Raw genomic sequence first — 27,455 nt, 5'->3', positions numbered from 1 at the left:
GTGAGTTAAGGTAATTCACTTTGTGAGAGGTAGGGAGCCAAAAGTGTTGCCAAATTATAAATTCATCACGTCCATAAAGAATAGAATGCTTAGTTACACATTATGTAATCATGTTCAACGTTTCTGCTCATATAAAAAATCGAGGAGACATTTATTAAGCAACATTGCTGTCCAAGAAATATTATGAATATTTGATTGCTTCAACATGGAAACAAGTAGATACAATACTTTTAATTAAACTTTGTGATATTTTGTATGTTTAGTTATTTTCTTTAAATGACCCAACACAATTTTTGAAGTACCTAATTATTATTATATTTTTTGCTCATATTACAGAAATGTAGCTTAAATAAATATTACACACTTTAGGTGTAATTAATGTGGTAAAACTTTAAAAATAAGTCCTATTTAAATACTGATTAGGTACATTAATTTTAATGTGATGATGGCATTTATTGGCCAATTGATTTTGAAATTTTAGGACAAGTAATTTTTATAATTCGTAGTTAAGTACCATGCCTAAGTAATGTTAAGTAAGTGTATTTAATATGATTGAAAAATACAATTTTGATTTTAAAAGGCTTTTTTATTGGACATATACATAAACCTTCAATACTTTTATATTCTTCTAAATTTACAATATAAAATTATAAGGAACTGATATTTTCGTACCTCAAACGCGTCGATTTTCCAGTTTCAGATTGTACAATTTATAAAATGTACGATGTGTAAAATAAACGAATTCTATTTGAAATTTTTAATTGGTACATGTTCGGACTTACGCTTATTTCCAAATACGGAGTGCATAAAATTCACCAGCTTATGTTAAGTAGATATTAATTTATTAAACACGAAAGCCAGAAAAAGCTGACTTGCATGAATTTACGTATAAAAACACTGTATATTAAAGCGTCGGTAATTTCAATCAATTAAAATTTTCGACTTGAAGTATTGAATAAGCTGAAATTGATATTAACATAAAATTAAATAATAAACAAAATATAAATAGGAAAAAATTCAATACTAAAAATACAGGTACATGGTTTTTGATGGCTTGTGAAGAAACGCAGACACAGAGTTCAATTTAAGCTTTTTTCCGCTAAAATAACACCTTTTGTCGCTACTCCTCTCTTCTTCTCCCTCTCCCTCCCGCTTAAGACACCCTCCTTAAAGGCATAGCCAGCAACAGAATATTTTGCATTGACATATCGAACGACGTTCAGTTTCGCGGTCATTTGGAAGGGAAGGCTATGTAGACTCTAAGAAACTTGGTGTGCTCAGCAAGACGAAACCGCACTTCACTTCGGGCCATCGCTCACAACTGCATAAAGCGCAAATTCGGCTCCACATACTGTTCTAACTTCTGGGCGGGTGCTCCCAATTCCCAGCTTGACCGTATTCAACGAAATGCAGTCCGAATTGTCGACGACCAATCCCTTTCTGAGCCGCTTGATGCCTTGCCGTTGCGTAGAAATGTGAGATCTCTCTGCATCATCTACCGCATTTACCATAGAGAGTGTTTAGAGGATTTCTCCGAATTAGCAGCGGAGTTTCATTATTCGGACGTCATGGCAATTTTGCCATTTTGTATTTACAAAATAAGACTCGTATCACCTCGACGTCCGTCGTTCCACAACTGTAAGTCTTCTTCAAGAAAAGAGAGTACCAATTCCTAAAAAGCCGGCAACACACTAGCGAGTTAGTGTCCATGGCGGCATCACTTAACATCGGGTGAGCCTCCTGCCCGTTTGCCCCCTCTCATATAAACAAAAATATTTTTTAATTATTAGCTAGTGAAATTAAAAAAAAAAGAGTTAAGGATTGTGGATATATGTAACTTTTTTGGTCTTGTATATATTGTCTATGGTTATGATAATATAGTCTGGCTCATATAGATATTAAACTGTAGTCTGTGGTCGATGGTGTTGGAAGAGCAGCCATCTTGAATTTTATTTTGTAATGGAAAATGGAAAAAAGAATAACTTCTAATTAGATGTGAATGCATGTTTTTGTTATAACAAGAAAAGATAAATTTGAAGTAAATTTTTGCCAATTAAATCCATTTTCGTTACATATATTTTTCTATAATAATATTTATATCATTCTAAATATAAAAAGTTACCAATAAAACAAATCAGCTGTTATCCGTCAATCGATGTCAACAAAATTGCATAATTTTGTTTAGAAAAACAGTGAAGTTTTTATTATTGGTGTCATTATTTTGAAATTGGTAAAAATGTATTTTGAAATGAATTTGTGTGTTCACAAATTGTTGTGTTAAAGTTAAAGTAAAACCCTTAAAGTTTGTCTAATGAGTGTCTTTTATATAATGTAGGGCAATATAATTAGTTATGGATCGCAATAAGATAATAGAAAGCGGTGGATTTTATTTTATTCACAATTTTGATTCTGGAAATCTCGGGCATGTTGAACGGGTTCCGACTGAACTTATATGTAAGTACTGATTATGTTAGCATATATAAGATTTAAAAAAAAAACTATTTAATACATTTTATAATATCCGAACAGCTCCAACAATAAATCTCAAAACAAATACATCTGAAACTCCAGATTATGAATTCAACATATGGACAAGACCTGATTGTGCTGGTACAGAGTTTGAAAATGGAAACCGAACCTGGTTTTATTTTGGTATTCAGGCAGCAGAACCAAATGTTCAGGTAACAAACTACTGCTTATTTCTAATAAATTAGTTCTTTTCGGAAGAAAAAATTAATCAATTTTTATCTAGGTGCGTTTAAACATTATAAATTTAAACAAGCAAGGAAAGATGTACAATCAAGGAATGGCTCCTGTGACTAGAACACTGCCTGGAAAGCCACAGTGGGAACGAATAAGAGATCGTCCAGTTCATTCTGTAAGCATTTGTATTTTATTTTAAACCAATTTTTCTTAAAACAAGAATATACTATCTTTAGTACTATCTCATTTCATGAACACCTTCTAACCACTAAACTTTAAACATGGCGTCTACATTTACAATTAAGCTGAATCTACATTTGAATAGAAAAATATTTTTAAATGTCTGTAACATAATATTATATATGTGTTTCAGACGGATGATAATACTTTCACACTAAGCTTCAAGTACAGGACCAGTGAGAATCCAAAAGCTACAACATTCTTTGCTTTTACCTATCCATTCTCTTTTGCGGAATTACAGATAGCATTAAATTCAATTGATCTTAAGATGCTGCCATTACCTCTTGCACAGTCACCAGATGAAATATACTACTATCGAGAATGTCTTATTTATTCTCTTGAAGGTAATTTAGAACACTATTTTGTTTGTATTTTTATTCTAATATGTTAAGAGTTCAATAAGAATAAATATTCTGATCTACATATTCACCAATTAGATTTTATATCTGTTCCTAAAATAAAATTTAAAAAAAATGTTATAGGTAGACGTGTTGATTTGTTAACTATATCATCACATCATGGTATCACAACAGAAAAAGAACATAGACTCAAAAATCTATTTCCTGATAATCAAGAGAGACCATATAAATTTCAGAACAAAAAGGTTAGTAAATTATGTCTAATCAGATATTTTAACCGTGTTACAAATAATGGATGTGTGCAAGATTTTAGAAAATTTATAAATTAATCAACATACAGTGTAAAGTCTATATAACGAAACTCAAAGGACTGTGCATATTTTGACATTACAAAGACAAGTCTTTGTACAAGTTGTTAAATGGAAAGAAGAAAAATAGTCTTTAGAAAAAAAAAATTTTGAGACTAGCGTTAGTAATTACAAAAAAATCTATTCTTATTTCAACGGTATTACGTATAGTGTGTTATTTTCTGCACCAGTAATTATGATGTTTTTTTTTTACTTATTCATATTTATTTAAAATCTTGCTATATATATAAAGTTCTGTACGTATGATGCCGACTGTCGAGTTTATTACGCTAGGACAGTAAAGCGACGAAAGAACGTACACAGCTCCGCAATTTTAACTTATTGCGGTGACTTGAATACTTTTAAGTATATTGTTTATTGAGGGTGGGTGTAATGCTATAATATCATTGTATGGAAGACAAGCTAAACCAACCAAAGCCGATTTCGACACTTTAGATGGTTTATCGTTATATCGAGGAACGTTACATGGAGTTTACTCTGTTTTTCCAACGACCTTTAATATTTAAATATAAAAAAAAGTAATTCTAACAAAACTCAGCATTGTGAAATCTACTGACTAGAATACGATACGAATTGCGACTCGTTTATTTCATTATGCAATTATTGTTGTCGAAAAACTTTCTTAATCTTACTACTTACTTACTTAAAATAAGTTAATAAAGTTTGATTAAAGCGCAGTGATTACGCACCGAAATTTCGAAATATATTATTTATCCTATTTGTTACTACGGTCATGTATTCCTTGAGAAAATTTACCCATAACCAAATGCCTACGGCCTTGTGATATTTTAAAGAATTTATTTTATATACAGCATGCACATTATTTCTAGGTAATATTCATGTCCGCCCGTGTGCATCCCGGTGAGACTCCTTCTAGTTTCGTTTTCAACGGATTTTTGAACCTTTTACTAACACGAAATGATCCCATCGCCATACAATTGAGAAAGCTATACGTTTTTAAAATGATACCATTTTTGAACCCCGACGGTGTTGCCCGAGGTCATTATAGAACTGACACAAGGGGAGTCAATTTAAATAGGGTTTACTTAAATCCGTCATTGGTACATCATCCCACCGTGTATGCGTCGCGATCGTTAATAAGGTATTTATATTAAATTTTTTTGCCCCCTAAAAAAAATATATTGCTGAATTTTATTAATCATAAATTTTAAATAAAAACATCTATTTATTACTATATATAATGGTTTCTTCTTTTTGACGTTCATAAGTATCTTGTTTACCTATATGAATAAAGATATTTTGAGTTTATATAACGATCTAGGAAACCCTTTAGATTAATCTCAAATTATTTATTTAAATGTATAGAATATACCAAGAAACTAATTTTCACAGATATTATCATTACGGTTACGAAAAGGAAGAAGATGTTTTCGATGACCTAAAAAGTATCGCCTCACGGAGTATTGGGAATATTAGCGAAAGCGCGGAGGTATTGTTATTTCTATAAAAATGTGTGTGTGTGTGTCAGCTACGACGCACGATTGGAGTTTACTCCTTACGAACGATAATTATGATATATATCGAATATAAAAAAGGTAAATGAACGCATCTGCTAAAATGATAAGAGAAACAAACATATATCTGTAATTATTCGGATTATTTATATTACTTCAATAAAGCGTAAATTACGAATTCGACAGCCCGGACTCCCAAAAAAAACCAATAATTATATAACTACTTTATTAATTAACTTATAATTAGTTTACAAAAACTACATCCGTTATCGATGCTAGATACGAATATAATGCTAACATATTTTATTGAATTATAATTAATAAAATGCGGTGAATGTTGAAACAGCAGAATGATTCCTCGAAGCCGGCACATTGATCATACACGTGCCGCGACGTCAGCGATCTTCTTTAGGGTACCGTATGTAATTCCTCCATCCTCAGAACAGCAACTATTTGAGCACTTTGAGGGAAAAAGTTGCTGGTACTCCAGGGTTTTCAGAACAATCAGGAACAGCATATATAGGGTTGCTTCTTGGTTCTCCTTCTGGTGTAATAAGGTTCTTTCGTAGGTATCGTCGGAGAATATAGACAAGGAAAATTATAACTATACCAGATACAAGTGCATAGAGAGGCAACGTTGTATGGTATAGTGAAGAATCAAAGCGGGCAAGACGTATGGGATTCTGTAGCATAATTCTATTTTCCAGGTGATGTAATTTATCGAGATTTAAAGAATTTAGAGTAATATGTGGAATCTCATCATTTTGAATTTCAGTGAAATTACTTTGTATCTCGGTAATCTTCAGCGGCTGTCCCTTGACTTCATCTTCACTATTGGTTATCTTAAAGATATCTGTTCGTAGTGAACATTCATGGGGAATGGTTGCTAGGTAGCTGCCAGATAAAGATACATATTCGCGCCGTTCACATCGAAGTTCGACTTTCGTAGGCTTTGGGAAGACAATAGTATAGTGTCTATCATCTAGTTGTTCCATAGCTTGTCTTGTGATGGAGACTTCAGTGGGGCTACATGATTTATCTAAAGATTGATGAATGATGATACTCTGGATACAATCTGCGTGCTCTCGTGGCTGATAATAATTTGAACTTTCCTCACAGAGAAGGTATTCGCCAATCTTCGGGCATTCGGTTTGCAAGTACATGAAAAATTTCCCATTGGTTGCTATGAAAGGATGTATAGGTATAAAGGTCTGGCGGAATTTATTAGGAACAATGGAAAGCCTAAATAAGTCGTAACTATCTTTAGATATTATAGGAATTCTAAAAATTATAACAATTCTCTTACCTATAAAATAACTACCTGGTTTTATAAGATTATAATATTCTCTCAAATCAATATCTAAAATTTCATTATTACTATATATTTCTCTTAATCTACTAATCATATATTCTAAGTTATCTATGCTTATCATACTATGATGCGTGCTCGCTGCACGTATAAATCCTAAGATATTCTCTATTCTGATTAACTCTAAATATAAATCATCTGTATTTTCAGTAATAATATCTAATAATTGAGCGAATTTAGCAAACTTAGCTTCCAAAAAATAATGCTTATCCACAACTAATCGCAATGTTTCATTAATTTTAATTTGGTTTTCAGCTAAATTACTAATAAGTTGCGAATATTGGCTCGTCCAATTTTTATTAATACTGATATGGTTATTTAACTCCGAAACTAATTTATTTTCATTTGCTTCTAACAATTGTATAGCTTTATTAAATCTTTCAGCATCTGCATGATCCAAGTTTCCTGTAAGACCTTTAATTAGTGATCCTAATCCATTAATAAGTCCTCTTTTTACCCTAGAAGGTTCCAAAGTTTTTAATTGAGAATCTATTTTTGACAATTTAGTATAAAGATAATCAATCTGAATTTCATATATAGGCAAAGTAGTATTGTCTAGTTGAATTTTAAAATAGTCTAACTGTTCATTTATAGAATTAATACGATTTTCTAGTTCCGAAAGTTCTAAATATTGTATAAAGGTATGATAATGGGATATTAACTTAGCTTGACCAAGTTTAAAAGGTAAAAGTCCAGGTCCATTGTCAAGAGTCTCAAGTTTTATGTCTGCTGCCTTCGTCATTGTCAGTATCAGTATTAGTCGGTACCTGTAACAATTTCGATGACTTTGGTACTCGTTTCAAACGACATTTAGCAATAGGTCCCTTTTTCTTCGAAGTGTAAATGTGTATGGGAAGGTCTGCAAGGACTGTGTCGTGAGTGTATCGCGGTGCTAACTTCTGTCTACTAGCTAGGGGGTTCTTAATAAAAACTTGCTGATCGGGTACATATTCAGTTTCTGGCTCACGATTTTTATTTCTATTAGTCATTAAATTCGTACGGTCAATAGTTGTAGCTTCATTAATTATTTCATATACTGTCTTCATTTGGTCTCTATGCGTTATAATGTACTGTTGCATAAGGTGTTCGGCTAAATTAAGATCTAAAGGGTCTCTAGGATCAAAATGACCTCTAATTATATCGTGTGGTCTACATTTGGTGAAACTATGTACTGAACTGTTATAAGCTAGGATTGCATAAGGTATTTGATTTATTGCAGGCTCATCTTTATTTTTCAGGTGAAGGATACGAAGGTGCTCTAGTAAGGAGGAATGGAATCTTTCAATAATTCCGTTGTCATTAGGCGAATGAGCTAGTGTTCTATGATGATTAATTTTATGTAGCCTAACAAATTCTGCAAAGAGTTGATTAGTGAACTCAGTCCCGTTATCTGTCACAATAGTCAAAGGTAGTCCATGATGAGTGCTGAAATTTAATAGACCTTGGATGATACTTATAGCTGTACCATCTCGTAAGTGGTATGCTTGGCCGTATTTTGAGAAGGAATCTACAAAGGTAAGGTATTTTTCAGCTTGCGCTGTGAATAGGTCCATATGAACTATCTCAAAGGGCTTTGTTGCAGGTGGTACTATGTTAAACTGTGGTCTAATTGGGTTTCTATCATATTTAGTCTGTCCGCAAATTGTACATTCATTTATGTATTTAGTAATTTCTTCCCTCATTTTAGGCCAGTAATAACGACGTGACAAGGCTAAATAACATTCATTGATGCCTCTATGGTTAGTTTTTCCTTCATGATAGTGTTTAATTATTTCTTGCTGCCGTAAGTACTCCTTAACATCTTCTAGCTCGGTTTTTACTAAAACCAGATGCATAGAATTACATTTAAAGTTATTTTGTAAAATTGGAATTAACGAATACATACCTAATGGTGGAGTTATTTTAATGGCAGTCTTTATTTTAGGATTGATGAATTCTTTTACTGCATTTATAACGTCTTGTTCTAATGAAGATTCTGAAACTTGTATATGTGTACGTGTGTGAGTATCAAAAGGTTTAGTTACATGCGGTCTTCTTTTAATGTCACCTACTATAGTCAAGCAAACCTGTCTATGGAATTTGTTCAGAGGTTCATCTGTGATGGGTATTTCAAGAATAGGATTTTCAGCGGATGTATGTGCTGTTGCAGTAGTAGATCCTGGTGGTTCAGGTCTTACAGACACATCTATACCACATTCTTTGAGAAGTGATTCTATTTCCTCATTATTAATTTGTACACGGGATAAAGCGTCAGCGTTAGTATTAAACTTTCCTTTTTTATAAATCACAGTATAGTCAAATTCACTCAATTTTAGTCGCCATCGTGTCAGTCTCGAGTTCGGTTCCTTCAAATTCATAATCCACTGGAGTGGTTTATGGTCAGTTATAATTTTGAATTTCCTACCAAACAAATAGGGTCTAAAATACTTAGTTGCCCATACTATTGCCAAAAGTTCTTTCTCAATTGTACTGTAATTTGATTCACTATCACTTAATGTTCTAGAAGCATAGCAGATCGGTTTGTCATAGCCTACTGTGCCTTGTGAGAGTACTGCTCCTAAAGCTACGTTGGAGGCGTCTGTTGTCAGAATGAACTCTTTATTGAAGTCAGGATATTGTAGTATAGGATCGTTAGTTAATAAGGATTTGCATTTCTCAAAACATTTTATATATTCAGAATCTAAAGTTATTTTGTTAGTCTTTTTAAGACATTTTGTCATTGGTTTCGTCAGTCGTGCAAAATCAGGTATGAATTTCCTATAATAACCTAATAGTCCTAAAAATTGTTTAATTTCTTTTGTTGTTTTAGGTAAAGGATACTTTTCTATGGCTCTAATTTTATCAGGATTCGGTTTAATACCTTCATTACTGATAATATGACCAAGGTAAGCTGTTTCAAGTTTCAAAAATTCAGATTTGTCCATCTGGATCTTGAAATTGGAGTCTCTCAATCTATCAAATACTTTTTCTAAATGAATTATGTGTTCTTGCAAAGATGTACTAAAGACTATGATGTCATCAAGATACACTAGACATATCTCATTTTGTAAACCCTTAAGGATGTTATCCATTACACGCTGAAATGTCGAAGGTGAATTCTTAAGTCCCATTGGCATACGTAGAAATTCAAAATGACCGTGTTCTACGTTAAATGCGGTCTTCGATATGTCTTCGGGATTCATTTCGACTTGGTAAAAGCCAGATGCAAGGTCAAGAGTCGTGAAATACTGACATCTACCTAATTTATCTAAAACGTCCGTGATATTTGGTATTGGGTATTTATCGTCAATAGTCTTGTCATTTAACTTTCTAAAGTCCACTACAAGTCGCCATTTCTGTCTACCAGAAGCATCAGCTTTCTTTGGGACTACCCAAATGGGTGAGCTCCAAGCAGAGTCAGAGGGTCGTATGATACCTTGTTCAAGCATTTTACCTATCTGTTCCCTAACTTCTTGACGGTGTACAAAAGGATATCGATAACTTTTGGTGTATACTGGGGTTTCGTCATAAGTCCTAATGCTATGTTTGATTTTATTAGTGAAAGTTAGTGGTTCACCTTCAATGTAAAATATGTCAGCGTAGCGCTTGCAAAGAGTTTCTAAATTTACTCGTTCTTCGCTATTCAAATGGTCAGTTCTAAGTCTGTCTAAAACTTGGTTTACTCTGTCTGAGTCTGGTTCACTGTAAGAACTTTCAAAGTTAAATAAGTCAAGTTGTAATGGTCTGTCAATTGGAATAACTGTGTCTTCGTCCGTCATGTTTTCGACTTCTACTATACCAGTCTGATCAGTCACATTAGTAATACATTCATGGATAATACAATTACTTATTAATTGTTCTGGTATAAATACGTCACCATCGTCATTATGTATCGGAATACCAACTAAACGAGATGATTTTGCTGGTATTATTTGATCTTTGTATTTCTTACATTGATAACGTAGTAAAGGAATTTTTGCATTCTCAGTAATTAATACATCATCTCTGAAATCAATTCTACAATTTTCTAACAAATCTAACCCTATTAAACCATCAAAATAATTATGAAATTTATAGATAAATAGTTTAATATTTTTACAATCATTAAATTCAGAAAAACTAGGAATAGATATTGAATGTTCATGAATGCTTGTTACTCTAGAATTAGTTACTTCAAAAGGATCATAAGTTTTCGGAATATTATGAAAATACTTATCCACTGCTTCAGGGCTTATAAATGATTGATTTGCTCCTGTATCAATAAGAAATTTTAATGGTGGATTATTAATTTTAATGTAAGGTAATTCTTTTTTTGACTGTATATTTAACTCTATTCTGGTGCGGATTTTTGTTGGCTCTGTTGAAAATCCTGACCTTTTTTACCATTGGAATGTTTCGGTTGAATATCTCTACTGGTTTTACTAGTACTAGGTATATCATAGCGAACATCCTCTACTGGTGGTAAGTCTCGAAGTTCATAGTACTCATTATAGTCATAGTCACAATTAACGTATTGGTCATTATAGTCATTATAGTCATAATCAGTGTTACAATAATTATAGTCAACATAATTATTATCGTATTCATAGTCATCATAATCATAAAATTCATTAAAATTAATTTCTCTGGACTTAAAGTAATTCGATGGAGGAGGATTGCCAAATTTCTGCCAATCATGACCAGGAATTTTAGGTGGTAATGGTTTTGTCACAAAATGACTCACCCCACTCATAGGCTTAGGGCCAGAACTATTTTGTGAAGGATATCTGTAAGGTATCCTAAAACCACTGTTATGGTTAGGCAACGGTGCTCGGAAAATTTGCTGAGTACGTGTTGGATGCATAGGCATGCGCTGATGATTATTAAATTGAGGATTAAAATTAGGTTTTTGCCAACCTGGTACTGGTAAAAATTTAGAAGGATTAAAATTATTATTTATAGGAGGAAATCTAGGCTGTGTAAGTTGTTGGTGTGAGTTGTGTGGTGTCAATGATGATGATGGTTTTCTTAGATCTGTTGCTAAATTATTTCGCTGTTGCAAATACATGACATTAAGTTCATCTTGAACAAATTCCAAAGCCTTCTCAACTGTTTCAGGTCTCATACATCTTATACGGGACCCGAGAGGATCTTTTAAACCTCTTACAAATGCTTGTAAAGTTAACTTACGATATAAAACTCTTTTAGCTTCTATAGTTGTCTCTAATGTCTCGTGTAACGATACATAAGACATTATAGTGCTAAAAAGATTTTGGCATTTGTCATAAAATTCCTGCGGAGTCTCGCTAGATTGTGTCGCTAATGCTAAGTCATTGTAAAGAGCGGTCTCATCCCTTTGGTCAGAAAAATTATTAATTAATGTATTCCTAATTCCTAACCAATTTTCAGGAATTCCGTTTGAGTTTATTGTACGAGCTGCTGGACCAGTAATTTTGTTTAAGATGCCATTGATAACACATAAATTCGATAATTCATATCCTAACTCATCTTTCACGCATTGAATTACGATCTGATCACAAATTCTAATAAATCTAGGAAGAATATGTGGGTTCCCATCAAATTCAGGAACTGGGCGAAGGGCCTTATACACTGTATCAGGATCCATTTTATATTCTAAATTACTTAAATTTAACTTTAAACTTTGAGGGCAATTCAAGCTCTCAGGAAAATTATTTAAACCTACTGAAGGGCGATTCGAGCCTTCACTTAATTGACGATTCAAGTCTTCACTTAATTGACGATTCAAGTCTACTAAACTACCCCTACGAATTTTATGCCTGGAGGACACAGGACTATTTTTCATAGGATGGAAAATTGTGACGAGGAGAAAGCAACACTGATGGAAAAATGATTCAATGTACTCACATAACTCGTCGACTTCCCTGGTTTTCTTTGAGTTGCACTGAAGTTTGAGTACGCCCCGGCTGCTTCTTAGAGATCTTTGATGCTTCGGTGAACGCTTGAGAGCGACAGCTAGAACGACCGCGCGCGGTGTCGAATCTAGACCCCGGATATCTTCTTTATAACGATCGTAGTAGCCCCGAAACTATCCTACCGACTGCGCCAATTACGAATTCGACAGCCCGGACTCCCAAAAAAAACCAATAATTATATAACTACTTTATTAATTAACTTATAATTAGTTTACAAAAACTACATCCGTTATCGATGCTAGATACGAATATAATGCTAACATATTTTATTGAATTATAATTAATAAAATGCGGTGAATGTTGAAACAGCAGAATGATTCCTCGAAGCCGGCACATTGATCATACACGTGCCGCGACGTCAGCGATCTTCTTTAGGGTACCGTATGTAATTCGTATTACATAATGTAACAAAACAATATAAATAATAATAATAACAATAATGATTGTGTTCAATTTATACAAATCCAATTTTAGAGAGAGAATGAGTTCAATCCTACAGATATATATGTTTGTCTCTTTCTACGTAACGCCTCAACTTTTCGTGTTACACTTGATTTTACTCCTCATAAAATTTCCGTCCCGGGCCTTTTAACTCAAATCGTTTCTTAAGGAGTAAACTCCAAAATAGTGTTTATAAGTGCTTTATAGCATTTTGAACTTTTAAAACTATTTAGGTCTTGTTCGCTTTTTATCCTTGTAGTCGTAGGTTCAATCCCCGGCTGTGCACTAATGGATTTTCTGTCTATGTGCGCATTTAACATTCGCTCGAACGGTCAAGGAAAACATCGTGAGGAAACCGGCTTGCGTTAGACCTAAAAAGTTGACGGCGTAACTCACGGGATCACTGATTTGCCCATTAGATTTACAAATGATCATGAAACAGATGAGATGAGGCCCAGATCTAAGAAGGTTGTAGCGCCATTGATTTTTTTTAAAATGTAGATTGTATGAATCTGTAATATTATATAGAATAACGATTGACGATCTTTAATATAACTTCCATCTAATCAAATAACATGTTTTCGCAAAAGAAGATTGACGTCATTAACGGAATTACAAATAATTTTGACAATTGATGTTAACGAGTTCGACTGGATCGTAAGGGTAGACTTGTCTATGAAAATTAGTCCAACATCTTTACTGCAACATTTTTAAATCTTGTTATTCTAGTTCATAGACACAAAAAAGAAGAAAAACCCACTAAAGGGCAGCGATTATAAACGTGAAAAGACATCTTCAGCGAAATCCCTTTCGCGGAATAAATCTTCTATGACCATAAAACGAGCCTCCAATGAAGACTCAAAGGATGCCCAATCTCTTACAGGAGAAGCTTCTCATTTAGCCGACCAGGTAAAATATATAATGCTATAGCATATATATATAATTGTATAAATTACTATAAATATATTCACCATGCCTCCTGCTGATAGAGGATACATCTTTGTTTTTATTTATTTTATTATTATTAATGAAAAGGCCGGCAACGCACTCTGGCACTGAGAGTGTCTATGGTAGGCAGTATCACTTAACATCAGGTGAGCCTCTTGCCCGTTTGCTACCGTTTGCCCGTACCATATAAAAAGAAGTCATGTGGAACATGGTGTAATGGTTTCAGTTCCATAGAAACATTGCGCAAAACAAAAAACTTGCCAGTTCTTCTCTTCCGTTCTACGCCCTTTATTTAGAACTGGTAGTAAATGTAAAATATGAAGCATTGTGTTACCTATGTTTTTTTTTAATACAATACATTTAATTGGTAAAAACATATTTTTTTATTATATCAGTAACTATCATTTGATCCATGTTCCTGAATTTTTTATTCTGTTTACTGCTAAATCGCTGGTATGCATCCAATGTAAAAAAAAAAGCAAAAACTGTTATATATATGGCTTTAGGGGGGGGGGGGGGGGTCTTGTAAAACATTACGATGCGGGGCGGGGATTGAATTACGCGTTATTGTTAATATTATTTTCCTTTTTCCAGTACTCTACACCACATAATGTTAAGTTTTAGATATAAAGTTACTGGGGTTAGTCACGAAACGTTTTACTGTTGGATAGAAAAAGCGTTACGCGGCGTTTCAAGAATCTCCAAAAATTGCGTGACGTAATACTTGAACGCTCCCTTATACAAATAAAAAGTTTTATTATGATTTATGTCCTTATTGGCCTATTTGAGTAAAGGACTCGGGTTATCCACTAACTGCAACGATTCTTTGGCTTTTATTAATCTAGTTTATCCAAAAATACACCTAATATTATCTTCTCATGTGGAAATTTAATTAGAATGATAAAGGCGTTAGCGTAAAGATTATTAAATATAACATGTGGGATTTGTTACGGTATGAACATGAGATTACAATACTGAACCTAGCTCGTTTGCGTGAAATATTTTAGGCTAATTATTTTTACTTTCGAAAAAAAATCAGCTTTCTTTGTATCGCAAATACATATAATTCATAATGGCACAAGTATGTTGGCCAACGACCAGCTAGAATTTAATTACATTTAATTAAAACTTAATATATCTCCTTCGATTATGAGATTTGTGTATTGAATGTTTTTGCATCATATATATGTATGTTTCATATTTTACACAGTCAGAGCTTAGACGACTAAAGATAGTGAACAAAACTGTCCGATTCATTGTCTGTGCGACGTGTATTGAATAATGTTCTCATATTATACAATAAAGTTCTTAAAACTTGTACATTTATGGCCCAACTGGGGCTGATATCTGCGTTTATTTATATTCGGTTGACCTTTGCTTATATTTTTGTTAATATTTTAAACCAGGTCCACGATATGAAACTCCAAGAAATGCCGTCTCAAACGAACGACGAATCCACTGCCGAATCTATCAACTTGGAGGAGACCTCATCGCTCCTCAATGACAACGTATTGAGATCGTGCTTGGGATCAACCGTTCACTTGAGTACTAGTGAGGAACTCAAAATAAACGGAGGAAATCTTTTGAGACCTCTTCGCGAAACCTTGAAGAACAGCATAAGCCTTCTAATGGAGTCTAGTACCTCTGTTACTGGGTAAGCAGAATTCCTAGAAGTATTCTATATTTTCGTATTTTCTCATGTAATAACCTAGGTTTCCTATTGTTAAGAAAGAAATAATATAGGGGCGCGAATGTTTAATAGCTGAATAATAATAATTCAATATTTGAAAAAATATAGTATAATCTGATTCTCTTGCATTCGTGGTTCGGTTAAAGGTGCCTTGCATCATTTGGTTTAATTTTTAACGATGTATAATGTTATCCCATTAACTGATGCATTGTTATATAACTACTGAGGTGTTGGACGAGAATGTTGCAAATATCATGGACTGCAAAAAGAACCAATAAGTCAATCAACCATCTAAATATCACCACAATACTATCAACTATCATTTACAAACGGGTACTGAGTTACTTTGGCCATTTCGCCAGGATAGAACCGAATAGTCTCGACAGGCTGGTAACGGTAGGGAGTCGATCACCTACCCGTTGGTCTGACCGAATTAAGACAATTATAGGTCTCAACATCCCTAATGAAACAAGCTGAGGATATAGTGGTGTGCAGGCAGCAAGTCGACGTATCGGGCTTTTCTAGACAGGCGCGACCTTCAGTAGTGAGGACTACGAAGAAGATAACTGTGTGTTTTGTGCAATATTATAGAGCGAAAGTTCGAAACAAATGAACTCGTTTGTCAAAATCTTCTGAACATAGTATAGCTATTATAAGTTGCCGAGATTCGCCAGAACCATTAAAGATTTTAATGCCATGAAAATGATTGAGCATCGAGGGGACGGGGAGGCGCATAGGGTTTTGTACTCTACTTGCGACGACTGACAAGACTCAAGGCTTTAGACATCTGGAACAAGCGCTATGTGGGGGGAGAAACAGCCTCAGTCACAAAATTGGTTTTTAAAGATGCAAACGCAGCATACAAATAGATCAAGACGAGGCGTTTCGCACCTCACATTGTGCAGATCCTGACTGGCCACGGGGCTTTTGGACACTCCTTACACAGACTCTGAAGACTTACTGAAGACAAGCCCCGCGTGCGAGTGTGACAACATAATCGACCAAACGGTCGTTCATTTACTTGTTGACTGTGCGAGTTTTTAAAAGGCCAGGTGCAATCTGGAGCTCGAGCCTGGCATGAGGGTATCCAGGAATGGCCTATCCGACATGTTCTTGAGCACAGATCGCAGCTGGAAAATATGTCATAACATAAATAGCAACGCGGGAAGCGCCGAGCAGCGGACTTTGAATCGCTCAAAGTTTTCGGAGTAGTTGTCGCCCGGGCCCGGCGTGTGACGCCAACCCGTTCAGTTAATAAAAACCCTTTTTAGGAAAGGCGAGATTTCGACACTCCCCTGCAGCTTAGTGTCTCGTCTCACATATCTGCCTGATTTTGTGCCTGATAGGCTAAGATATAGGGGGTCCCTGTTTAACAAAGAAAAACCTTTTATTAAAATAAAAACTTACAACTGCGAAAAGAATAAATTTAGTCGGGTACTAACCATTATTGGCATGTTATATACCTTATGTACGTTCCCGCTGTCACTCGGTTAGCTATTTATGAGTGTATAATGTCCACAGCGACAGCGCAGAGGCCAAAGAAGCCAGACTTGCGAATATCAAAATGGGTTGGTGCGAAGAATGCCAACGCGCTGTGAGCCGTTTGGAAGATACAATGCCGGGTATCGCTAATATGGTGCCGGGGTATAGCGCTATGGTACGTACACTTTACGTACATACGTAATTGTATAATGATTTTTTAATTTAAATATTGGCTTATTCAAGCCATTCTTATATGAAGTGTACGGCTCCAGCTTCTGTTTTTCTCCTGAATTTCTAACATCTGATACTACCAGCAAGATTGTTTCGTTATTGCTTGATTTCTAATGTCGTCTTACTTTGTGTTAAGATACAATGTCCAAAAATCTAATATGAAGTACTATCTACAAGAAAACACCTGTTTTAAAAACTGAAAAAATTTGGTTTGAAAGACACATGGCATGGTGGCTGACGATGAACAGACGTTAATTACCCTAATCATTATCATCGTGGATTGGTATAACCCCTGAGAGTCTTTTTCTGATATATCTGTATCTGTTTTATCGATTTTTCTTCTATAGATTGGTAGGCCAGGCTTACCGAGCCTGAAACATATTATAAATCTTATAAATCAAATAATATATATTTTAGTGGTACGATTAGTGGAGACTTGAAGCTGTGTAAGACTTCCATATGTCAAATCCTATATGTTTTTTGCATACGGGACTGATATGAGAGCAAATACACTCTTTTAAAATCTTATCTAAGACTTGCTGGTTTCTCTTATTTGCCTTCACATCGTTTCGATCGATCACACGACTAACAGTCCTCACTAGTAACGGGGTTACATTGTATTGGTATTTTCAAAACAGATACTGGCTGATACTCCAAAGTACACCTCCATAGATGAATATCGCGAACATCAGAGGCAGCAAGTTGATGCGCAAGAGAGAAAAGTGCGTAACATGCGAATTTCATGTTGCATATTCTAATAAATTCGTAATCTTAGTTCTCTTCTAGATATTACCAATTACATATGAAATCTAAAAAATATACATATTTGTTTAGAGTTCTTTATAGATACTGACTCAGTTGTGTTTATGATATAATATAAGATAATTTTCATTTCTTATATTAAAATGTTGGGAATAGAACAGAGACAATTATCACTAAATAAATTCAAAGCTCTCGTTAATCGTAAATTAATCAATAATTTGTATGACTCAAAACTTGGCGATTAAAAAGAAGAGTTTCTGCTCATGACTTGAACTGGTAGTAAATGTAAATTTGGAATTAATTTAAATATGTTTTCCTTTGACGTTCATAAGTGTACTTAGTTACCAATATGAATAAATTTAATTTGAGTTTGTGTTTAACAGGGAGAGTAACTTGTTAAATTAAAAAAAATTATAAAGTTATTCTATATTTTGCTAAATACGTACGATCTCTGATGCTAATACAATATCAATCCACACACTCTATGACGTATTAATAAAAATCTGAAAAAATTGACCAGATCTATATGAAATTTGCAGTCTAGTAAAAATTATAGAAATAAATCAATATTATTATTAAAATTTAATCGTTTTAGTTGCAGGATACAGAGAATCCAGGTGACGGCGCTACGGTTTACTTCTGTACCAATTGCTTCAAGAGATATGTAATCTCGGAATATAATGAGGAGATTGTGAGTGTATTTTAAGTTTAATGTTTTTTTTAGACTAGTTGATTAACCTGCCTAGTATTTAATTGTTTTAACTTAAGTCGAGTTAAATTATACCAATTTAAATAAATTACTGATCAGCTTAACGGTGAAAGTAGAAAAAAATCCCATAAAATTATTTATTGTGATATTCTAACTTTATAAAAAAAATCGTTTATTTTAGGTATGTACACTTATGAACGTAAAATAATATTTTTATAGTAGCCATTCATTTAGAAAAGCTATCAAGGCGGTACCTTAAACTCTTTTCCGATTTCTTATGGTATAGAAGATAGAGAGTCAATATTGGAACACATTAGTACAGATCTCACTTATGGCGTCCTACAAGGAAGTGTTCTATTTTTATTTATTTATTATTATTTTTAATGTATATGAACAATTTAACAAATCATGCAGACGTTATATCTTACAGTCATCGGTGATCTTTACAGAAACTCTCAGAACCCTTATCGTGCACTAGTTTGGGTGTGAGTGTGTGCGTTGGTGACAGTGGCGATGTGTGCGCGGCACTTAAGCCTTTGCCTAACACCGATGACGTCATTATTTCGGTAAGTATGTTATGTTTTCAGTATACGTGAATTGTCGTTGAAAAGATAATGATTTGGATCACAAAATTAGACCATTACACCAAAAATGTTGACTTATATTCGACACTGGTGCCGTGGTGGAACACGTACTCGTAATAACACAATATTTAATGTTTTTTTTTTAATTTAAAACGGAAAAATAAATGAAGAAATTCCTATTAACCAAAGAGGATCTCCTCTTAGCGTTATATATCTATATAACGCTAATTTCAGAGACCTAATATATTAAATATTGAAATTGTTCTATCCCCATATGACCAGCGAGATCAAAAATTAATAAATTAATTGTGGTTAATTAAGTAGAAATTTGGCTGACACCAGATATCCCAGAAGAAGAAAAATTTGGTTTTCATCAGGTTTTATTTGAACCAAGTGAATGCACTACATAAAAGCCCAATGATACGGCATATTTGCAGGATCTATTATATTTCTTTCTACATATTATCTATATATATATATATATATATCTATTATATTTATTTCTTTCTATTATATATTGTTTGATAAATTTATTTCTTCACAGGAGACACCAAAGGAAAAGCCCAAGTCACCGTTGAAATCGATTAAGAAGAAACCTCAACCAGTGCCACCCACAGCAGTAACTAAGCCAGTTTATAAGGAGCCTGATAGTGGACTGTACCTGTACATCGACTTACATGGGCATGCGTCTAAAAAAGGTATAACAATAAAGTTAATTAACACATACAAACAACGAAAACATAAACAGTTGTAGGGTTGAGATAGGTTTAAGCCTTCCACTTGCCAAGGGGTACGACTGCAGAATTAGTTTTCGCTTTGTGTGGAATGTGGAACCAGCTGTCCACTGAAGTATTTCCAAACCAATTCGACTGAGGGTCCTTCAAGGAAAGAGCGTACCAATTCTTAAAAGGCCGGCAACGCACTCGTGAGCATTCCCTGGCATCGAGTGTGGGCAGCGGTATCACTTAAGAAGAGCCTCCTATTTCATTTTTTATTTTATTGCAAGCCGTATCTTCGTCCTGGTGACGTTTACGACCATAAGTGTTAGGTACATGTCGCGTTTATTTATTTTTTAAAAGATAACTGATCAAAACTATTGCTTTTTACAATAAGCTCCAAATTTTTTAACAAAATTTCCTATTAATAGCACGGCCTCAACACCTAAAAAGACTGTTAATTTTATTGTTTTGTATTAAAGTGTATGTACAATGTGCGCAAATGTAATCTTGTATCACTCTTTAACCGTATCTGTAAAGAAATTTTTTGTTAGGTTTGGAGATTAATTTTTATCTCTTACCAGGTATCTTCATGTATGGGAACCACTTCGAGGACGTGGATAGTTCCGTGGAGTGTATGCTGCTGCCTCGCATCATGTCTCTCAATAACCTTCATTTCCACTTCTCCTCTTGCAACTTCACAGAACGAAATATGTATCTCAAGTTAGTTCAATTGTTTTTTAATAATTTAGTGTGTGTAGTGCAATGGATCAAGTGTTATAACGTTTGTAACGTTTTTTGTACGTACTTAAAAATAAGTAGGACCAATAAATTTGCGGTTTATACAAGAAGCTTAGGTGAAATGTGAAAATCTAAATGTACTGTTTTGAGACAGGAAAATCTTTTAGACAATATGCGTGGTACAATCTTGAGACGTAACTCTGATGCTTTAGGTAATCGCCGCACTTAATATGTCGCAGTAAAGAAGTTAAATCGGAGAGTTAATTGAATCTCTAGACAGTTAATTAAAATGTTCAATCAAGTCGCTAAAGTTCCGTCAGACAAGTGAGTGAACGAAACGTTTAACGAGTTTAAAACGACTAACCTAAACTAACCATTTACAATAAAGCAAAACACGGAATTTCCAAGCTCTCAGTTCCTGACGATTACACCGAAATAACAATAACAAATGAATTAATCATGGCGAAGTCTTGTTTTACATTGTTCATCAACACGCTGGCTTTCGGTCAGAGAGGTAGTTAAACGTTTTTGACGCTGCTTTATTTAAATCAAAATGCTAGCGACTTGATTGAATATCGACATTCAATTAACTCTCAGATTTAACTACATTACTGCGACATATACATATGAAAACCATCAGCTAAATGCACAGCCTTCCTTAGACTTGGTAAACTTAATTCTCAACAGGGATCGTCGTGACGGTATGTCCCGCGAAGGCTCTGGTCGGGTTGCCGTCTTGAAAGCGACAGGCCTCGTCCGGTCTTACACTCTCGAGTGCAACTACAACACCGGCCGCCTAGTCAACGTGTTGCCCCCCGCCGTCAGAGATACCCCCCTCCCCACCGCCCCTCACGCCGGAATGCCCCCCAAGTACACGCCGCACATATTCGAAGAGGTAAACCCTTTCCAGGTACAATGTTTTGCCTGCTACATGTGGACCAAACTTCAGTCGATGCTAAGAATTATGCCGAAACTAAATCCATTTCATTTTTTGGTCCTTCGATTCCGATTCTTTATTAATTGGTCATTATTTTGACTAAAACAAGACATTTTATGAATCGACAACGTGCTAATGCAAGCAAGTTTACCTTAGCCGATGATCTTCTACTTCAACTTTGTCTTCAACGGTCTCCAATATTTACTTTAAAGTTTTCGTTTTTAAAATGGCTTTTGGCACAAAAATGGCTTGTAAGCAAAAAATAATTTCAATCAAATAATCGATTGCAGTTTGGTTCCGAAAACCTGCATATACGGTTTGTGCATAAAATAATCCTTAAACGGCATATGCAGATGTGGAAATAAGTAGAGAAGCAGACGTTTAATTCCCTAATTAGTGCCAAATATTTAGAAATGGCAATACATTTCAGATAAGGCTTCGTGCTAAGAATTGGGATGCGTTCGAAGAGATAGACCCAATGAAGGTACCACATTCAAACAATATGTATTTAGTTTCGGTAGAAATTTTAAGCTTAATTATGCTTCTTCTTGGGATGTCTCTTCAAATCGTCTCCATTTGCACGCCGCTGTAAAGTCACTATTCTGTTGAATTACTCAGATCAGATAAAGTTTTATTGAGGAATAATACGACATATTATATGAGGCATAAGCTTAAGACAATTTCGTCAGAGCGATGCCAATTTAATGACAGCTTGAACGTATCATTTTTTTTTTTTAGGTTATTTCATAATACTCTTTTTTTTTAATTATATGATTTGAGGGAAGTATTACAAAGGTATATTTCAGTGTCCAGATCATAGGTGAATCAGGATTGAACTAAATCTAATACTGAAAGAGATATTATCGTATATTTTACCTACAGCTCCACGAGCGAGTCTAAATGTAAAATGACCTGTATATTTAAATGTCTAGTTATTTTCCACAATTATAGTCATGGTGTTCCACAGGTTGGTCGATCGTTGGGAGCATCGATTCTAGATCTGACAGGACAACATCCGAATTCGCGTATACCTTGCTCCGAACATCGCACCCTCACCTCACTACGGGAGTGGCTCCGATCGCACACGCGCACTATGCGGCCGCAGGTGCGTATACGCACACGCAATTCTAATGCAAATAATTGCACTCAAATGCATAACAAATTCGTAACAGCACGAAATAATAAGTGTTAAATCTTGTTTAAACCAGTCTAATATATTTATTTTAACTTTATACAGTTCCTTTCTTTATACAATTTCTTTCCTATTAATGTTCTCTTCTGTTTATATGTTTAATATCTTTAAACTTGACGCTATCTATTTCACATTATTATATTTTAAAATCTATCTTTGATTTTCAGTGTTAATTGGTCCCCAAATCTACTATTAAACTGCAGGTTCTTACTAAAAGTATGGTAAGAAGCTAAAGTGAGTGATTTGCCGTCCCGTGCGATATACTAACACCACGCACCCTACTCTACTAAAATATATTTATTTGTCAAATTTTAATATCGCTCGATCGTAACATTTGTTCCATTTTCAGCTAACAATGTCGCGACTTCGACCCAAGACGGCGTCACCCACGCGTTTGCCACTTTACGCCCGGTCTAAAGCCAAAGTTACCGAAGAACGAAAAGAAAACGCTTACGTGGGAGCCAAGACCGACTCGGAGAGACGACGCAGCCCTTCGGTCCTGGCCCAACGGTCCGGCCACGAAATCGTGATCAACATGAACATGAAGTACGGCAAAAAGAACGAACCGGTGAAGACCCCTTCGCGCACTCGCTACTTGACGGAGAACGAGTCGAAATCTAAAGCGTTGTCCGCTAAACGACGCAACGTACTCGCGATCAGAAAGCCCAGTACCAGCAAGACCCAAGTGGGCGGAGTGGTGAAAGCCAAGACCAACAGAAGGTCTGCGGACGACGCCGAGAACAATCGCTCCTCCGTAGTATCTGCGAAGCTCAGCAAACGGAACTACGCCAGGTCCCTCCGCGGGGCCGTCACGAGATCCGCCAACCACTGTCGGGCGATGGCCTCCTCGTCCTCGGAGGACATGATAAGTGGGACCTGGGAGGACGTAGCGGGCGGGACGGTCTTGGGGTCCCCGAGTGGGATGTCCCACCCGGATACCATGTCCATGGGGTCCAAGCGCAGGTCCTTCCCTACCCCCTCCCCTTCCCGCCTCAAGAAAATCCGCTTAAAGACCGCTTTGTAGCGCAAGCCGCGTGCGAGGCCCGCCCTTCGCACATCGCCGACGCCGCTCTAACCGTATGTAGTGAATTTTTGAGTTATTTACATAATTTTATATTACCTATACTTTACATTTGTAAAAAACGCTAAATGTGCAATAATATTGAAATTAGGAATGTTTATGGTTTTCGTATGGCTTAGGTCTCTGTCGAGAGATTTTGTATTGTAACTAACGTTGTCTTTATTCTGATTAATATTAACAAGTGTTTACGTCGTTACCGTTTCATACTAGGCGTTTAATAAATTTGATAGAAAAACAAAGTAAAAAATTAGAAACCGCGACTAGAAATGAAAATTAGAAAAGCTACATTGTATTGTTAGAATTTCTCTAGAGCGGAATTAATTATAAAGAATTTTGTTGACGTATCAGTTTTGTCACGTCTAAATTGTAAAAGTAATATGGTAACGCAAAAAACATTCAAAATCGATCACGTTCATATGTATTTTTTAGATTGGAATTAAAGTAAAGCACAAAAACCTCAACTTCTTAATAAATCTTTGATAACTATGTTAGTTGGTCTGTGCTTACTTTTGGAAATTCTTGATTTGAAATAGAAATTGTATGTTTTTGACGTCTTATAAAAATTGTGTCACGTGGTTTATAACTGCATAAATATGCTAGAAAATGTTTACAGAAGTATATCGATTATGAAACTCTAAAATCCCACCGTTGATTGTAACTTTTCAGTTTTTTTTTACAATCGTGGTCACGTTCGTGTCATCGATATCCCGTATTAAATGTATTATCACTAAACATCGGTTATTGTGATAACAATTTATTCCTAATCAACCACATTAAGATTTATTTTTTCTGAACATTGATCTCATGAAACAAATTACATTTTATTTTTATTTACAAAAATGAAATATTGTACAAATCATTGCTCGATTTTCATTTTTAAAGTTGATTAAAAATAGTAATTTATTGTTTGAAATAATAATATATTATGAGTAACAGCAACGTTTGTTTTATTATAAACTTTTATTTTCTGGTGAAGGCCTTGTAATATGAAACACAGTATAGGCTCCCCAGTTATCTGGCAAACATTTAACAGGGCAGTGTCGAACTATGTAATTTGTCGTATTATAGAGTCCTAAAATCCCAATTATTTTACAAGGATTGTAATCCAACAAATTACAGTTCCAATTATAGGATTCTATACATGTATTCTGATCTTCCCGTGAATTTTTTAATGTTTAATGTATAAATTGTAGATCGGCCTACGCCGAATTAACTGGTGAGATAACTGAAAGATTCATCACGCTGTCTAAAAAAACTTAATTTTCTTTTAAGTGGCTTCTGGACTTGACGACATTACCTGATAGGTTTACATAATATACAATGAACAAGCAGTAAAAAAATCCATAATAATAGACATGTGTGAGCGCGATTGCCAATTACTATTACCGACTTTAAAAATAAAAAACGTTAAGTTACTAATACGCTTAACGACACTATTTAATTAATAGCCTGAATTATATATTCAGCCATCGAATACACTGTAGCTCTACAATACGCGCCAACGCATGCGCAAAATGCTTCTCAAAAATCGATTATGCAGTCATTAGCATTAAAATCTTATGGATATTGTGTCTTACAGCTGCATGGGCAGTTATGTACTTGTATGTTGTAAGGTTTTCATATTGCACAATGGTCCTATTGAGCGTCTAAGTGCGGAAACTGAGTCCACACATACATACATACAAGGTTTTCATATATTCTATACATATTTTATTGTGACAGGCCATTCTCAAAGTTAGATAAGGTTTAGGCAAGTCTTCAAAACGCTGAATGATAAATTAATTAAATTCGACCTAAATGCAAATCAAACACCAAGGAAAGTGGACTATTTTTTATACCAGAAAGGTGAAGTCTATGGGGTAAATAGCAAAATGTTCAAAAATTTGGTAGATGGCTACTAAAATCGTAAATAAAAAGTTATATTAAGGCAAAACAAAGTTTGTGGGGGAAGCAAGTGGGGCAAATCTATTAATTTACAATAATTTATTGCAAATTGCAATAAATTTGCACAATATGACAATGTAGTGCTATTTTATGATAAAAGCTCTCTTGTACCTCGACAGGATGATTTCAGTTAAAAAATAAAAAGGAACTATAACTGTATACCATTTTATTCCAGTATACAATTTGTAAACTTAAACTAGAGAATTACAATCGGCGACCACGTCTACCACCCTTCCTCCTGGTAGAGTCAGATGGCACTGGTGTGACATCCTCAATGCGGCCAATCTTCATGTTAGAACGAGCCAGAGCTCTGAGAGCAGACTGTGCACCAGGTCCTGGGGTCTTGGTCTTGTTACCACCAGTCGCGCGAAGCTTAATATGTAGAGCTGTGATTCCAAGAGTTTTGCACTTTTCAGCAACATCCTGAAAGTAATGTTAAATAGATTACTACTAGTAATAGTAAATCACAAATTTAAGTAAATGCAAAAATCGTTAGTAAAAGGGTTTTCTTCGTCCTTAATCACCAAATGATTAATATATAGTATAATGCAACATGCATACGTTATCAACAGCAGAATGACAAATGTGATGATGACTGTCAGGAGCAGTTTATTACGCACTTCAAAATATATATAAGTTTAAGTGGTGCAAATACATGACTTTTTAGAGGTTATAAAATTCAAAACATTAATTAAGCTTTACTATTTACACAAACTTACTTGGGCGGCCAACATAGCGGCGTAAGGTGAAGCTTCGTCACGATCAGCCTTGACTTTCATGCCTCCAGTCACCCTGGCGATAGTTTCCCGGCCAGACAAGTCGGTAACGTGAACGAAGGTGTCATTGAAAGAAGCAAATATGTGTGCCACTCCAAAAACGGTCTCACCAGCCAAATGCTGTGGTCCAAGAGTTACTTGCACCTCTTCTTTTGCAACTTTGTTTTTTCTTGGGGCCATGACTTAGCCTGAAAACACAACACTTCAATCACTTTTTAACTCTCAAAAATCTTTCAAATCCCTTTCCTGACAATAAAAATGTTTTGTATGTAGATTTAATATAATATTTGAATTCAAAATATTTGTATATTTATTTAGATTTCTATTAAATAACATGAAAAATATGCTGAAAAATAAAAATACCTTTAGCATTAAAGCTATCAAAAACTAAAAAGATAGGTGGATTACAATGTGCCAATGTCAATCATGTTACTTTTTGTCAGAACTCACTAATGTCACTTTGAAGGTTAGGTACTATTTATTATCTGCAAATTATTCAGATTTCCTCATAAATATTCCCTCATAATGTTTGTGTGTAGTTTTTCCAAGTTTTCTATATGTTTTCAAATGAGTTGTTATTTATCATAGATAGCCAAAATTTTACAATGATAAAATTACTTCGCGTAAACAAATATTGCACGAGATAGCAATAGTTTAACCTAATTAGTTTTGTTTTATTTACCATCGGTACATGCAATAACATTTCTAAAACGCCAGATATTGGTCGGTCAGATCTGTTATGATTTTTTAAATGTAATTACTAATAATATATTTATGGTTCATTTAAAAACACGC

The 27,455-nt window shown here is 34.7% G+C and overlaps 2 protein-coding genes across 9 annotated transcripts; one reads left to right on the top strand and one right to left on the bottom strand.

The window, feature by feature from the left end:
* The first annotated feature begins 1,946 nt into the window (after positions 1 to 1,946).
* LOC123714972 (cytosolic carboxypeptidase-like protein 5) lies at positions 1,947 to 24,795 on the top strand. Of its 8 annotated transcripts, none has more exons than XM_045669701.1 (20): positions 1,947 to 1,995; positions 2,336 to 2,454; positions 2,530 to 2,681; positions 2,753 to 2,878; positions 3,077 to 3,287; positions 3,426 to 3,547; positions 4,501 to 4,772; positions 5,024 to 5,120; positions 13,597 to 13,776; positions 15,222 to 15,469; positions 17,027 to 17,162; positions 17,857 to 17,940; positions 18,576 to 18,671; positions 19,139 to 19,255; positions 19,818 to 19,971; positions 20,574 to 20,712; positions 21,418 to 21,640; positions 22,098 to 22,151; positions 22,635 to 22,772; positions 23,209 to 24,795. In XM_045669701.1, exons 2-20 carry the CDS (start codon positions 2,352 to 2,354, stop codon positions 23,881 to 23,883), a joined length of 3,327 nt encoding a protein of 1,108 aa, XP_045525657.1. In that variant the 5' UTR covers positions 1,947 to 1,995; positions 2,336 to 2,351; the 3' UTR covers positions 23,884 to 24,795. The 8 variants fall into 8 exon arrangements, with proteins under 8 accessions (XP_045525657.1, XP_045525667.1, XP_045525649.1 ...); XM_045669711.1 differs by having other exon boundaries at positions 1,977 to 2,038; XM_045669693.1 differs by lacking the exon at positions 1,947 to 1,995 and adding an exon at positions 2,061 to 2,230.
* Positions 24,796 to 26,035: 1,240 nt separating this feature from the next.
* Positions 26,036 to 27,125, bottom strand: LOC123708711 (40S ribosomal protein S14). Its single transcript, XM_045659560.1, has 3 exons — positions 27,024 to 27,125; positions 26,604 to 26,848; positions 26,036 to 26,307 (listed from the first exon to the last, which is right to left on the bottom strand). The coding sequence occupies exons 2-3, from the start codon at positions 26,838 to 26,840 to the stop codon at positions 26,089 to 26,091; spliced, it is 456 nt and encodes a 151-aa protein (XP_045515516.1). The 5' UTR covers positions 26,841 to 26,848; positions 27,024 to 27,125; the 3' UTR covers positions 26,036 to 26,088.
* Between the last annotated feature and the right edge of the window lie 330 nt (positions 27,126 to 27,455).

The sequence above is a fragment of the Pieris brassicae genome, chromosome 1, assembly GCF_905147105.1.
Source record: "Pieris brassicae chromosome 1, ilPieBrab1.1, whole genome shotgun sequence".
NCBI classification, from domain to species: Eukaryota; Metazoa; Arthropoda; class Insecta; order Lepidoptera; family Pieridae; genus Pieris; species Pieris brassicae.
This window is presented reverse-complemented; position numbering and strand designations above follow the sequence as displayed.